The 15,833-nt window shown below is 32.6% G+C and overlaps 1 protein-coding gene across 2 annotated transcripts in view; it reads left to right on the forward strand.

The window, feature by feature from the left end:
- The window catches only part of LOC129218590 (cytokine-like nuclear factor N-PAC), a 56,021-nt gene extending 45,053 nt beyond the window's left edge, over positions 1 to 10,968 (forward strand). For both annotated transcript variants that reach the window (XM_054852906.1, XM_054852905.1), the window contains exon 5: positions 10,458 to 10,968. In XM_054852906.1, coding sequence (XP_054708881.1) covers positions 10,458 to 10,906 — 449 coding nt within the window. In that variant the 3' untranslated portion in view covers positions 10,907 to 10,968. The remainder of the gene's footprint in view (positions 1 to 10,457) is intronic.
- Positions 10,969 to 15,833: the final 4,865 nt, after the last annotated feature.

Raw genomic sequence — 15,833 nt, forward strand, 5'->3', positions numbered from 1 at the left:
AAAAATTAAAAGATTATTTTTTTCAACTTTTCAAAACATTTTAATTTTCAGGAAAAAGTGATTAGAAATTTTTCATACTTAAATTCTGATGCAATTTCCTCCCCCCTCCTTGTATGTTAAAATACTGTCTAACTTTGATAATGCAAGTTGTTGTATGACAATATAATTTGCATGTATATCAAAAAACATTTAATACTTTTTGCAAAAAAAAAATAAATAAATAAATAAAAATAAATAAAATAAACCAATATCCTTAGTGAAGAATTTTTATTTTACTTCTTAATAAAACTTCATAACTTTAATCACAGAACTATGTTTTTGCTGACTGTGCGAACCAAATGTACAGGATGCGGCAAAAAAACCTGGCAAGCAATTTTCCTTGTAACTTGATTCAAAGACTTATTTGTAAAATAATTCGTAACTTATTTGTAAAATAAATAAATTAACAAATCACAAAAATAATATGAGAACACCTTTAGAAATCAATAAATTGGTTTCAAATTGCCACCTTTTGAAGTAATACAGAGGTGCAACTGCTTATTGAAATTTTCATTCAAGGGCATCAAGTCCATTAATCAATCATATTCCCTATAAAAACAATTGGTTTAGAGAGTCCAAACTTATGTGTAGTTTAGTAGTTTAGGGTAGACCTTTGACTCTAAAACAGGCCATACAGTGTAATGAACGGGATTGAGGTTTAGTGAGTAGAGCGTAAACTCTAAAGATGATATCATGTCAAAAAATATTCGCCTTGCACCACTCTTGTCTTTTTGGCCGTATGAACTGGTGTGGAGTCAAATTGAAATGTCCAGTCTACATTGCTATGCTGAAGTGCCCTTAGGTCCACAGAAGTACAATAGCTTTTAAAATGTCCTTCTGGTGCACTTTTTTATTCATTTTATGCCCTCATCCACAAAAAACAGAGTTTTTTTGCTTTTTTGCATGGCCGATCCTTGCAGGTGTGCAGCGCGTGCACCGCACATGGGCGGCAAAGGTAAGGGCGGCAGTAGGCCGCATATATTTCTATTAATCAAGCAAAATTTCTCAAGATTTTCTCACAACCAAACCTTAAATTAGTCGAATAAACATAAGCTGAATTTCAAATCTTATTAAAAAATCAAAGTAAGAGTTGTAAGTATGAGCTGGTTGACCGGTAAATCAGCTTCCAGCATGGGCTTGCGACCGGTCTCAAATGTTTCTGGCATCCTTTGAGTCATACGATTGCCTGAGCTTTTTGGAACTCGTAAAATTTCTGTTTGAGCTGTTTTTGCCCTTAGTCGCCCTTATCTTACAAACAACTTCTCTAGTGGAAACCCAAGAATTTTTTTCATTGAACTCACTTTTGCATGACCTGACAATTAACTGAAATGTTCACTGTTCGTTTTTGTCCACTTTCCGGACATCGACTATCATTTCCAAGCACTTGAAGCAGCATACCACATCAAATACTGTTTGATGAGGCACAACAAGTAAACGAACTATCTTTCTACTTGGTTAAAGAAATTTAAAATAGCAGGTCTTTTGCTTTAAAGTGTAAGAAAACCGAAGAACAATACATAAACTAGGAGATATATTGTAAGTTATTTTCTAATACAGTGAGAGAGAAAAAGAAGTAAGACACTCATTAAAATGAAATTATGTCCATTCAATGATGCAATGTTTTTTTTTTTTTTTTTTTTTTTTGCCACACCCCCTGTATACTGCCATGCTAAGCACAAAAGTGGAATCTACTGTTGAGCTCAAGCTGAGTTATTGTGTTTTGAAGTTTGGTTCCTCCATACATTTGATTCAGATGTCTTTTTTTTTTTCCAGGATTTTTTAACAAAATAGTACCTGATGAAATGACTTTAAAACAATTTATTTATTTAGTTAAATACAAAATAAAGAAAAACTTTGTTATAATAACTCAGTTTTGTTCAAAAGTGCAGGTATGACTACTTTTACTATTGTGCTTAGCACGGCCATATGAATAAAATCAAACTCCAGTTTAAGTTTCGGTTCAGCTTTAGAAATCATTACGCAGTTTTGGTTTGGGGTTTCTGTTGGAAAGAAGAAGAAAAACCAATTTAGTTTTCATTTGGAGTTACACTGGATTGGAAAAAATCAAAACTCAATAGCTTTCATTTATAGACAGTAAGGAAGGAAAATCATACTTATTTTTCTTTCAAACAATATCAATCATGTTTGAGAGCCAAAAATTACAATTATTATTTCAAATTTCAAAGGCAATCTAAAAAAGAAATTGTAATTGCTATGATTGGACCACCTTACCCAATATTATTGCTTTAACGACGACTTGACTTATTTCTAGTGTTTGACCACGAAAGCTCTCAGTTATACAACAAAAAGTTTTTTTTTTTAAATTAAACTTACCTTTATGTGTACTTCTGTCAAGCAGAATGCAGCAAAATGTGTGGATTGTACATATTTTTTAATGCTTAACCCTTTATATTTTCCCAGAAACACAGAGCTTGAGAAATCCTATTTGTATTTATAAAAAAAAAAATCAATTTTTCCACTTTTTCCAATTTTTCCCGAAAAACCTCCGGTAAAAAACCGCTTTTTTCCACTACTTCAAAACTTCCGTAAATTTTACATCTCTACTCATGTATATTATAATATGTAGAATTGTTTTTTCAGTTCAATGAAATTTTTTAACCCCCTCCCCATACTTATGAAGTTTGGGGAAAGGGGTTGAGCACCGTCTTTCAGTTGAAATAGGAAGCTAAAATTCTTCCAGTATCTAAGTCTAAAAGTATTGAGGGATGTCCTCCCAGCAAGCAAAATATCTTGCGCCTCAGTATCATTATGTTACTCCATTTATGCTGTCACAGCAGGCTGCCATAATATTAACTGACAAGGTGTATGCAGCATAATATGAAGAAAATATCAAAATAGGCTGCATTTGTAATGCTGCCTACATATTGATATGACAGGAAAATATCAAGATGTTGTCATGACAGCATGAATCCAGTCTGTAGCCAAGTTGACCTTGCTTTTGTAATCCTGCATATGTATTGATACGACAGGAAAATGTCAGGATACATTGACATGACAGTGTGAAATCAGTACATTTGCAAGATTTCTTATCTATTTATTTATTTGTATTATTTTCCCTTCAAACTTGAGAATTAAATTTGGTTCTTTAATTATTTCTGTTATTCTTCAGAACTGATTAATTTCCTAGCCTAAGAATATTTTCGTAAAGCTGACATCTGATCAGAAAATCATATAAAGATATTAATATTACTTGCAATTTAATTTAAAAAATGAATTTCTTCGTTTTGCGTAATGATTGACTTATTTTTTAAATTCATGCATCTAATTGTATTATAAAGACATAAAATGCCTAGTTAGGAATAATTGCAGAAGTTTTTATAGCAAGAGTAAAGATAGCAATAAATAAATAAATAAAATAAAGTACATTTCCGAGTGGATGTCAGCATTGAAAATATCCCTTGAACAAAACATTTGAATTTATCTCAAAGAATGACACAAACAATCATTGAATAAAATTAATCTTACTCGTGAGATTGAAGTGATAATATAAAATTCTGGGCTGTGTCCTTTGTTTCAAAGTCGAGGGATGAAAAACCTTTTTTTTGGCCATTTCTATCATTGATTGCACATCTTCTGCGATATGGCTTGTCTAGTACTATATTAATAAACAAGTGCAGTTATCAGTCATTCATAAGTTATTCCTAAAACAGTTGTATTCCACACAAACTAAGCAACCAATTTAGCAAAGCCTGAAGATTACAATGCCACGTGGAGCTCCAGGAATGACTGTATCGAAGGTCAAATGAGGAAGATAACATGCCAGCTATGTAAGGGACGCAGGGTATAATGAACTGTGTGCATGCGCAACCATCAACGAACATCCACCTGTTCTATTGTGTACTAATTACCTTGACGGCAACAGCATGAAATCAATACCATCTTGACGCTGTCAACATGTATGCAATGCTGATATTGTACGGTAATATCAATATTGGTATTTTAAAATGAATACAGTGTTGCATAAAGGTTATTGTAATATTGCTTTTTAGTCTTTATGCAGTATGAAACACGTCAATATTGACGCTGTCAGTATAATATCAAGATCTGTCAAGGTTGATGCAAGAAATTTTGCTAGTAGGGCTGTTATCTGGGAGAAACTTTTTTTTACATGTATTTTTGAACCACCCTGATGTACATATACTGGTGTATCAGTGTAGCATTTATAGACTTTTAGGACAGATAGAGTACACTTAGAAGATGGGAAATCACACCGCAATGCATGGTTGGAAACGCTTTCCTGACACGATAGTGACAACATAAAGCACAAGAAAGACAGGACACAAATAAGAGGAGAAAACATGTTTATTATTTTTAATGCAGCAAAAATGCTGGTAAGTTTTTGTCTGGTGTACACGATAGATGTCGTTATGGGTGCAGGGGCACATGCAGTTTTTGTTGTCGCTCTCGCTTTAACGTTCAATCTTCAATGCTATGGAAATGTGAGGCATGCACCTTGGCTCGAGATTGTAATTTTGAACACCTACTTTTCGAACTACTACTATTTACATCTACTGGAACTACTACTTTGATGACGATTGTTGGCTCCTTCGTGTTCTTTTTTCTTAGTTTTTTGCTGTACTAAGGATAATAAGCTTGTTTTCTTCTCTTATTCAAGTCGTGTCTTTTTGGTGATTTATGTTGTCACTACCGTGCCAGGAAAACTTTTCCGACCATGCATTGCTATGTGGTTTCCCATTGTCTAGGTGTACTCTATCTGCCCTGAAAGTCTATAAACGCTGTACTGATAGCAGGATTGGCGAGGTTTTGGACACTGCAGTAAAAACCACCGTAAAAACCTTGGTTTTTACCGTCTTGTCCAAAACCCTTGTGTACAAAAGTGTCCAAAACTATATTTTTAGAAAAATTGTATTTTGTGGAAAAAACATTAAAAATGGAATAAAATGTATTAAAATAATGCTTTATATTGAAAATTTATTCAATAAGAACATTCAACTTATTTGTGGAGCTGATTTTAATCTAGTTACATAGAAGTTGAATTCTTGATTACAATTTCAATTTGTATGCATGAGTTTATTTTTTATTTATTTATTTATTTTTTTTTTTTTTGATAATAGTAACCAAATTTTCCTATGTTTATGCATGTGTGCAAATAAAAGCAGGATTGGCAAGGTTTTTACCATCCAGTTCAAAACCCTTGTATCCGAAAGTGTCCAAAACTATTTTTTGAGAAACTATGTTTTGTGACAAAATATCATTATGCAGCTGATTTTAATCTAGTTATGTAGAAATTAAATTCTTCATTAAAAATTCTAATTTGTATGCAAGAGTTTTTTTTTCATTAACAAAATTTTTCGACATTTGTGCATGTGTGCAAAAGAAATATAATTTATTCAAAATATAGTTCAATAATAGACTTAAATGCAATAAATTACAAATTCTGTAGTTACAGAATGTATTATATTAAAAATATGAACTAAAAAAAAAGCACAAGAGTTTTATAATTAAGTGTTTAATTATCAATTTCTTGTTCTTTAATCCATGATTAAGAAAGTAATTTTCATTAAAACATTATGTAAAAATATTTTCAAAAACCATTAAAAAAATTAAGCTCTTTTTTTTCACCTCAATATTTATTGCATATTTAATGACATTCCTTTGAGTTTTAAATGGAACTGAAAAAAAGTTGTCTTGGTAGTGTTGTGAATTTCTTTTCATAACTCTACCAACTGTTACATAAGGAAGTTTTTATGCACTAGTTACTGGCATTTTTTTAAGTAAAATATTTTTTAAATGAACATTTGGAGAAAAATATTATGAAATACTCATTATATATAATTAAAGTTCATTAATATCTATATTTATGCATTACAAACATTGCAATAAAAACAAATTGATTAGATTTTTTTTAAAGTTTAGCAGCCCTTTAGTTTTAGCAGTTTTGGACAGTTTTGGATACTTTTGGACAGTTTTAGACCGTTTTGGACGGTAAAAACCACCTGTCCTGTCCTACACCAGTTTTGGACAGTCCAAAACCCAACCCTGACTGATACACCCTGTATATGTGCGTGTGCTTGGGCAGTGTGCAAAACCGGGCCCCTCCGGAAAAAAAAATCTGGGTATGGCCTTGTTACCCAGGTCTTAAAAAGTTTATATTTTAGGGACTCTAAGAGCAAAGGGGGAGGGGAAAAGAGATCCAGAATTTTAAAAAATGAAAAACACAATTGTAGGCAATTTATCAAGTTTAGGGTGGTTCGGGATTTCTCCTCTGCAAACTCTTAGAAATTTAAGTCAAAAATTATTAGGCTGTCTTTAGGGATATAAATATGGGGGGGGGGAGGCTTTGAAAAAAAATTGGAAACTGAAGTCTTAAAAACACTAGTTTAGGCAATCTTTGTTGAATTAATGAGATAGGGTTTCTGGTATTCTGATTGAAAAATTTTTTTGTAACTGAAGTATTGAAACCTTGATTCCAGGCTATACTTAGATAAGGGAGAGGGTATTCAGGCATCACCACACTAGAGTCAATGCCTGTGAACTGAAAAATGATGTCATCATGCATCGGCCGATCATCAGCCATATTACTGTTTTACGGAAATCCTGTTACATGTTAAATTTTTCATATCACCGCTTCTTTTAATCTCCAAGTATTTGATATTTCAAAACAGAAATTCAAAATTGGATTCAAAATCCGTGGTAAGCGATATTTCCCAAAGTTACAAAAAATTTTTTTATAAATTATTGAAAATTTTAGTGATTTTCTTTGACACAATTTTTAACTTAGCGAGAATTTTTGATGTTATTCTTTGCCTCAATTTTTAGCCTAAATTACATAGAATTTACTTTGGCAAATCTATGTACTTTTTTTTTTTTTAAACAAAACAATCAATAAAATGAGACTAAATTCTCCATTACAATGAAAAAATATCCACCAAAAAATTAAATGAAGCTTTTAAAATCCGCCAAGTAAGAACCAATTCATTAAATAACATAAAAAGTTGATTAAAATAATCCTGAAAACAAACAAACCAACATTTTATAAAAAATCCATCAATAATAATCCGCCAAAAAGACTTTTTTATTATAGGTGCGTCACTTTACTTGGCAACTTGTTTATTTTCTACCTTGGCGAAACAAGAAAATATCGTTTATGTTTGCTCCTCTTTTTCGAGTTTTAACATTTCTATGGAACTTTTAATATTAATTAATGATGCAACTTATATTGCGGTATGTTTTTGTTATAGTCTGCATCATTTTACACAGTATTGCTTTTCACATCTTCACCTTCAACATAGGATAAAATATTTGGTCCTGAAAATGACCTTTCTTTTGAAGGAAGGTATTATGAACACTTAACTTTTCAAGAAAGGTAAAAAGATTTACTTCTTTAAAATAAAAAGGTTGAATGTACAAGCAATTAAATCAAAAGCTAACATTTCTTATTTTCTTGATTAAACTTATAATGAAATTACTTTTTTTGGCGATACCATGCTTTATTTTGTTTATTCATGGACTTATGATAAAACGAACCATTAAATAAAACTAAATGTTGCGTTAAAATAAAAAGTAGCTCGCCTCATGATTGAATTAAGCTAATAAAAAGAAAATTCTCTGCCAAATAAAAAAACAAGCTAAATGAAAACCGTGAATGGTTCTTTTGAAATAAATCGCCTAATAAATTAAACAAATCTTAAAGCTGTTTCTTCAGTGTCAGAAACTTTCGTTTCTAAGACTTATTAGGTGTCGTATTTTGAAAAGTTGTTGCTGTTGCTACAACAGGTTTCATTAGCTAAAACTTTTTTTATTTATTAAACTATATAATTAAATTAGTTCAAAGACTGTTGGCTAGGGGGGAAAATCAAAATTATACTCATTGAGTGATAACATTGTCGATTGGCAAGTTTTTACTTCTATATGAACACTTCAAAAATACTTACCCAAGTGGATAAGGTAGCAAGTTTTGAATACCTAATACTGTAACTATACATAACTACTACATTTCTTACATGCGGGATAAAGGTAAATTAGCCCTCTCTATCAAGATTTTTTTTTTAATCTAATGATGCGAGAATTCAAAGATAATTTTCTATCAACGGTCAGTTTTTCTTGAGTCAACATCACACTTGAAACTTTAATGTAGAAAATGCAATGTCCAGTTAACTATAATATAACAGGTAACACAGAATCGCATTTTTTTTTTTTTTTTTGTCATCATTATGTACTTGAGATAAAACATCAATAAGATGAGACAGATATTACTTATGTGCATCTCACTCGGCAATTCATCATAAAAACAATCATTCACAATGCTACAAAACTCATATGGAGCCATAAGACTCATTTACAGTCTGCTGCAACCGTGTTTGTGAATCAGATTCAAAGGTATCTAATGTTATTATGATCCAGCTAATTAGCAATATTTCCCAAATCTGGCATCCAATAGATGACTTCGTATAGATCCAGGGCAAAAGTGACGTTTTTTGCTCTCCTTTGGAAACGAAAAAGTAATTTCCTTTGCGAAGTTACACAACACATTTATGGACCAAAAAGATTTTCGTTGGACTAAAGAGAAATTTTAAAGGTAAACTGACCGATCTGCGCTTACGTCATCAAATGTATCGTTGCCAGTTAACAGGCATTGACTCTAGTACAGTGATGATTCAGGGCCCTCTCTCGAAAAAATGTTTAACTGAAGTCTTAAAACTTTTATGTTGGTTTTTGGTAATGTTAAGGGGAGGGGTTCTCTGTAGGCTAATTTCTGAAACTGGAGTCTTAAAAGCGCAATTTTAAACCATCTTTAGTGAACATAGGAGATGAGGTTCAGGGGTTCCCTATCAACACTCCCCCCCCTGAAAATTTTCCATGCTGAAATATTCAGAACTCTGTTTTCGGCAATCTTTGCAGGGGACCTAAGAAGAGGAGATTTCGAAGGCTGTCTTTTGATAAATTTTAGAAATTAAATTCTTAAAACTTTGAGGCTGTCTTTGGAGATAAAAAGGGGTAGGGATGGGGTTAGCTCCTTTAAAAATTTATGGAACGGGAGTTGCAGAACTGCAAATTTAAGTTAAATTTGGGGGGCTCTCCCCCGAGAATTTCTCTATGCTGAAGTATTGAAATGCTATTTTGGCTCACTTCGGGTGAGTTAAGATATAGGGAATTCGGGGGTATCTCTCTCGAAATATTTTCGAAATTGAAGTCTTAAAATTTTCGATTGTCTTTGACGATGTGGGGTTGCTGTTTCAATAAAAAATAGATCTAAAACACAAACCCACTGTCTTGGGTGAACACAAGGGCAGAGGTAGGGATTCCGCCACTCTGCTCAATAAACTTCCGTTTCTGAAGTTTTAAGAGCTCTGTTTTTGGCTATCTTTAGATGTCTTAAGGGGGAAGAAAGTTGGAAGTTTCTTCCGAAAAGTTTCCGACATTGAAGTTTTAAAACTTTTAGACTGTCGAATACATTAATATGTATATAAATTTTGAAATCTTGTTTGTACAAAATTATTTGATTTTTCACAAAGAACGGACCACGTGAAAAATCCTAAGCAGACTCCTGCCGGTGCTCTATATAATAGTTTGGTAATGTACGGATGGTTGTGGGCTTGTTGATAGACCTGTAACTTCACTTTACCTCATAAGAAGAAATTTAATGGTGTTAGATCACATGATCTAAGGGACCAATTCTGATCACTGAAACAAGAGAGAACATGACCACTAAATGTCTCATGCAATTGAATCATTTCAGTTTGCAGTGTGACATGTGGCATCATCTTGTTAAAACCACATATTGGCCACATCAATAGCATCTAATTTTGGCAGAAAGACCTGTCACGATATCAAGCACCAGTAAGTTACTGCTTGACCAACCTCAACTTTCATCCTTTTTGAAACATTGTTCAATAATGAAAACACACTGTTCCTCCCACGTATGACACTCCCTAAACTCTCAGTTGGCCAATAGATCTTTTTTCACGGTTAACAGCAATTTAATGCAAAATTGCGGCAGTTTCAAATCCTCCTTTGTTACTATCTTTTGTCACAAATCAGTTGAAATTTTTCCTTACCATTTGTACTATATATATAGTTATGTGTCTCCAAATTTTTATTTTTTGCATAGACAACATCTCTTCAGCTTTTCTAGGGGAAATTTAAGGGACTTTCAGTGTATTTTCAAAGATGTGGTGAAAAAGCATTTGCTTTCTATATCAGTCAATGGTGCCGATTCTAAAAAGTAAGAATAATGCATCAAGAAGAAAATAGTCTTTATTCAAAACATACATATTTTAAACATGAAGTTATATAGGCATAAAACTTGTTTCATTCAGTTAAATGTTGTGAAAGAAATCTCCAATTTTAATAATTCGCAATAAACAGTTATTCTATTTAATATTTTTCAAACATTTTGTGATGATTTATTATTGAAACTTACTTCATTTTTTTAGGTAACCGTGCTGTATTTGATGATTGCACTTCCTGTTTTCAGTCTTTTGCAAAAAATGCTTATTTCATCGATTTTCAAGTTGGCAAGGCTGCAATTGTGAATGTGCTTCTACTTGGGGTCGCTGCTACTTCTTGCCTTGCTCTTTCAGAAACATTGCATTATACGGAAAGGAGGGGCATGTCAATAGAATCGATTGTAGAGTATTTTGAAGAAACGAGGTTATCAAATTTTGAACTTATTAAAAATGCAAGTGCAATAGACACACAAGACTTTTCCACAGACATCAGTGTCAAACTTATTCAGCAAGCTTTACACTCAGCAGTTAATTTGAGTGATGCTGATGGTACCCAGACTTTGATCACAGCACTTGTTAATGAGAAGTATAAAAATGCTTCACTGCTCAGATATTTTGATCACGACATTGCTGCTGTCCATCAGACATTGAAATAAAATTCTCTTGTTCGTCATTGTAAAAGAAGTCATTGTATGACACTGTTATTTTTTTAATACATAAATCCTTCATTATAAAAAAATGTTTTGCTTTCATTGGGCTTATTGATTTGTTTGCATAAAAGATGCATTGGTTGTCTGCCAAATTATGAGGCACTCATTATACCAAAAAGAAAAACAATTTTGTGATTGAAATGACATGCAATTATGGTTTTATTAAATATGAAGTAGTATGGGAATGTGGGGCAAAGTGAAATAGTTAATCTAACTTACTTTCTTCAAAATGAACAAGTTAGAAATTTATTCTGAAAATTACAGTACATAAAGAAAGAACAACATATTTTGCAATAAAACCCACATTAAAATGTTATTGTTTAATTTTGGTTATAAATTTGTTCCTCCAAAGACAATTAGAAATTTTTCACTTTTTTCATGAGGCAAAATGAAAAACAAAATATTTTTCTAATGAAATTTTTTCTATTTGGTTTTTAAGAGCTATTTTGTATGAGAGTCAGGCAGGTCAGATACATGCCGTTTTTGATTTCACTAAAAATTTTATTGGTTTCTTTGAATGATTTTAGAAGACACATATTTTTTCTTTTCTCCGAAAAAAATTCTTTGTGACCCGAAAAAATTCCGAAAGTTGGTCCCAACTTAGAGTTTTTCTCAAATCGACATTTTTTAACATTTAATTATCGCTGCGCATAGAGCATTAGCAAAAGTAATCTTTGTGATTACAACATGGTATTTAGTGCCTCAAATGAAATATATCGTACATTTTATGGCTGACCTTCAGTGGACTCTGGCAGGGGTGGCTAAACTGCCGAAGAAAGTGAAATGTGTAATGTTTGAGGCATCATGGTTCCATGCACTGATGTTAAACCATAGTTTTTGCGAGCAACATTAAATGCATGATTAATGCTCACTGCTGTGAAAAAATAGAAGTTTAGTCATCAAAATATGATAAAAAGTACTTTTTAGGGGCCTGTATCTCAGTGCACTGAGGATCAGTATAGAACTTACTGCCTACATTTCAAACTAGAGTATGTGTATTTTCACAATCAAGTGACAGAACTATGGGCAAATTCTTTTCAAGAACACACTACGTATTTCAAAACAGTAAAATGAACTATTTAGTTTTCAATTCAATCAACAAATATCCGGGCTTAAGCTTTCCTCCAGGGACTTCCAAATACTATTTAAAAACTAGTGTGATCAAAAATTTATTTCAAAAAAAGAGTTATAAACTTGCAAATAGACTGATTATGCTTACTCACATACTTTATAATATGATAGCTGGAAGCAAAGTGAAAAAAAAAGTTATTATTGCGGTAAAAACGTGAGTTTTTTGTAACACTTTTTTGGAGGTGTTTTAAGTATATTTTTAATTATTTTAAGATAGCTTTTTTACGTTTGTACTGTACATTATAGTTCATTGGCATTCATTTAGGCTGTACATTATAGTGTAAAAAATTTTTTTTCTCTGCACTAAACTACTATGATAGTAAACAATTACTAAGTCATATTTTATTACCTATGATAAAAGCTATGACATTATAAAACAAGGGTATAGTTGCGTAACTGACTAGTGGGACAGTAAAAAGAATGCAAGACAAACCATTGTAGCTTGAGTACAACTAACCGGATGCGTCGTGAACTCTTATGCAATTTCCTCATCTTGAAGTGCATTTTATGAGCCTGAAGAACCATTCCCCATAGTTATGTCACTTGTTTGTGAAAAGACATACACTCTTTTAGTTTGAAATGCCTGGAGGAAAGTTTAAACCCGGATATCAAGGGCGTATATAAGGGAGGGGCTGAGGAGGCCCGGGCCTCCTCCAAAATCTGGATTTTTTTTTTTTGTTAAAGGTAGTTGGTTATTTTTGGTTTTAGTTGCTCACAAAGAATTTCCAAACTTTTAGCAAAAAAAAAAAAGAATAAATAATTATGATAGTGATAGTAAAAAATCATAAAAAGTTAGATCAGAGATTTCCGAACTGGGTGTCGCAGGAGGAGGTGAGGGGTGCCGCGAAGGGACTATAGGATGTTGTGAGAAAATTCGCGAATCATTAAAGTTTGGGAACCTTGCGTTAGCTGGGCTGGTACTAGAGGCAATGGTGTTCAAAAGGGGTCAGGGGATCTGTACCCCTTACTCAAGAGAAGAACGTGTCTTGGGAAAGCGAGGTTATTTCAACAAAAAGAAAAGCAAATTATGTTGGGAAAAAGATTTCAATTCTTCGAAAAAGATATCATTAAATTTAATTTTTTAAACAGATGCAGCTTATTGCTTAACAGATTAAGTTCCCCTCTCTCCCCCAACCTCCTTTTTTTCCCTTCCTAGTCCTTCTAAAAAGAAGGGTCTTTAAAATGTTTCTCTCTTCCCCTTTCTGTCTCACATCCCCTGCAAGACATTTAAAATAATTTTCAGTTGTTCGGTTGGAGTAATGATAGAAATTGAAGTCCTAAAGACGCATTTATTTAGGCGTTTTTCAGACATCAATTCCAAAACATTTCCGGAGGAGGGTCCCCGAATCAACACCCCTTCACTAAGGTTACTACAAAAAATAGTCTGAAATTGTGACTTGAAGATTTTAATTTTGAAAAGCTTCGGAGGAAGATCCCTGAAACCTCTACATTTTCTAATGCCATTGATTCAAACGAATATTTAACTGCAATCGAAAAGTTTCAGTATTTAAAATCATTACTCTCGGGACCTGAATATAATGTTGTGGTGGGATTTCAATTAAATGATAAAAATTATAAAGTTTGCTTAAAATTGCTTGAAGAGCGGTATGGAAGACGAGAAAACATAATCAGTTGTCATGTGAACAAAATTCTAAATCTTGAAGGGGTCAAATCTGCTAATAATGTTAAGGGTTTAAGAAAACTTTACGATAGTGTAGAAGTTAGTGTCAGAAATCTTGAAGCAATGGGAGTTACGTCAGCAGAGCCTGATTACCGCACATGCCAACTAGGCCTGGGCTTGGGGCATCATCTTCATAAGGGGCCCCAAATTGCTTAAAGAATTATGCATAGCATTAAACCTATGAAAAATACATGTATTTTTAAAATAATAATAATAAAATGACTTGTTAAGTGGGGAAAAAAACTTCCTTAAATGATAATTTTTATTCATTTTACAAGTAGCGAATTTACTCAAGGGACACAGAAGTTGATTCATAAGAGCACATGATAAATGATTTAGTCGGGCCTTGTACGTCAGGCTCATATGGACATTTGCTTTTGCCTATTTTTCTAAAATTGTTGCCGGAAAACTTAACATTAGACCTTCACAGAAAACGCGACCCAGACAAAGATACGGAAGTTACAGAGTTAATCACTTTTATTAAAGACTAGTGTGGTACCCGCTCGGCTTTGCCCTTTGTAGAAAATTAAAAGGTCATTTGTTTCGCCTGTATATTTACAAATAATGGATGATGAATTTCTCGCCAGTTTGCTATGTTAAATGGCTCGCCCATGTTACGTTTCCAGGTTAGGATAATTTCGTAATTTACCATTCCACATTGTGATAATTTGCTCGGTAAAATGTTCTTAAAATTGGAATAGAAAAAGAACAAAATCGAGTTTTCGAAAAATCGCTTCGAGGTGCAGACCCCCATGCTACAAACTAACTTTGTGCCAAATTTCATGAAAATCGCCTGAACGGTCTAGGCGCTATGCACGTCATAGAGATCCAGACAAACAGAGACTTTCAGCTTTATTATTAGTAAAGTGAACTCCGATGTCGTGAAGCTACTAGTACAATAAATAACTCGTCAAATGAAAAATTCTCAAAACAAGCATACGAATTTCTCTCAAGGTAAGCGTATGCCTTCGACTGCTGCTTTAAATGCCACTGTAAACAGTTCTGCATATTTTGGAAAGCTTCCGACAGGAATAAATTATACGAAATTCCCGGATGAACAAAAAATATGTAAATTAAAAAAAGAAGGACGTTGTTATAAATGTTTTCTAAAATCTCATTTGTCATCAAATTGCAAATCAAAGCTTATTCCTTGTACAAAATGTGAAAGTCGTGATCATAATTATTTATTTTGCTTTAGGGCGAATCTCAGTAAACTCGTAATGGCACATACAAAAGCTGTCCGGACATTTTTTTTTAGCATTTTCATAAAATTATAATGCTATTGCTTAGAAAATTAATTATTACTTTAAATTCAAAAGAGGGTCGATTGAATTTCTATATATTTTTCAAGTTATTTGTGGTTTTCTGATACATCATGACAGGGGACTGTTACATGCAACAGGGGACTGTTTACATGAGACAGAGGGTCGATTTTAGTAGAAGTAGATCATATTATTAGCATCAATTATGTGTTATGAAATATTTAACCATCAACATACAAAGTTCCTTACGGAAAAAAAAACAACTTCTGTGTTGCAAAATAAAAACTGCCATATTAAAAACATAGTAAAACAAACATTTTTTACTTAACCTGAGATCAGGTTATAGTTCAATTATTTTAATATTATTATTGATATGAATTATTCAATACTGTATTCCTTCTTTCGTGAAACACACTTTAATAAAGTTATTACAAAACAGTCGTTCATCTCTACAATCATACATCTAATTTCAAAGAATTTTACTAGATCTTCCTCCAAATGAGGTATGAGCAGGGGCGGCATTTCAGCATTTCATTTGGGGGGTCGAGTTTCTTAAATATGAATTACCACAGTATGGAACCAAAACACATATTGGCTAACAGCAAGTAATCATGATATGGGTTTAGAATTAATAAAAATAAGTGTTCAAAAAAAATTTAGATTTTTATGACAAAATTTGTTGTTTGTTTTAGAATTTGTTATCATACCAAGTGTTTTGGTCCTACAGTTTTCACCTTTTAATAAAGTTTTGATGCTTTATTTCTTAAATACAGAAGAACAGGAAATCTTGTTACTAATC

This window comes from Uloborus diversus, chromosome 3 (assembly GCF_026930045.1).
Source record: "Uloborus diversus isolate 005 chromosome 3, Udiv.v.3.1, whole genome shotgun sequence".
Classification (NCBI taxonomy): domain Eukaryota; kingdom Metazoa; phylum Arthropoda; class Arachnida; order Araneae; family Uloboridae; genus Uloborus; species Uloborus diversus.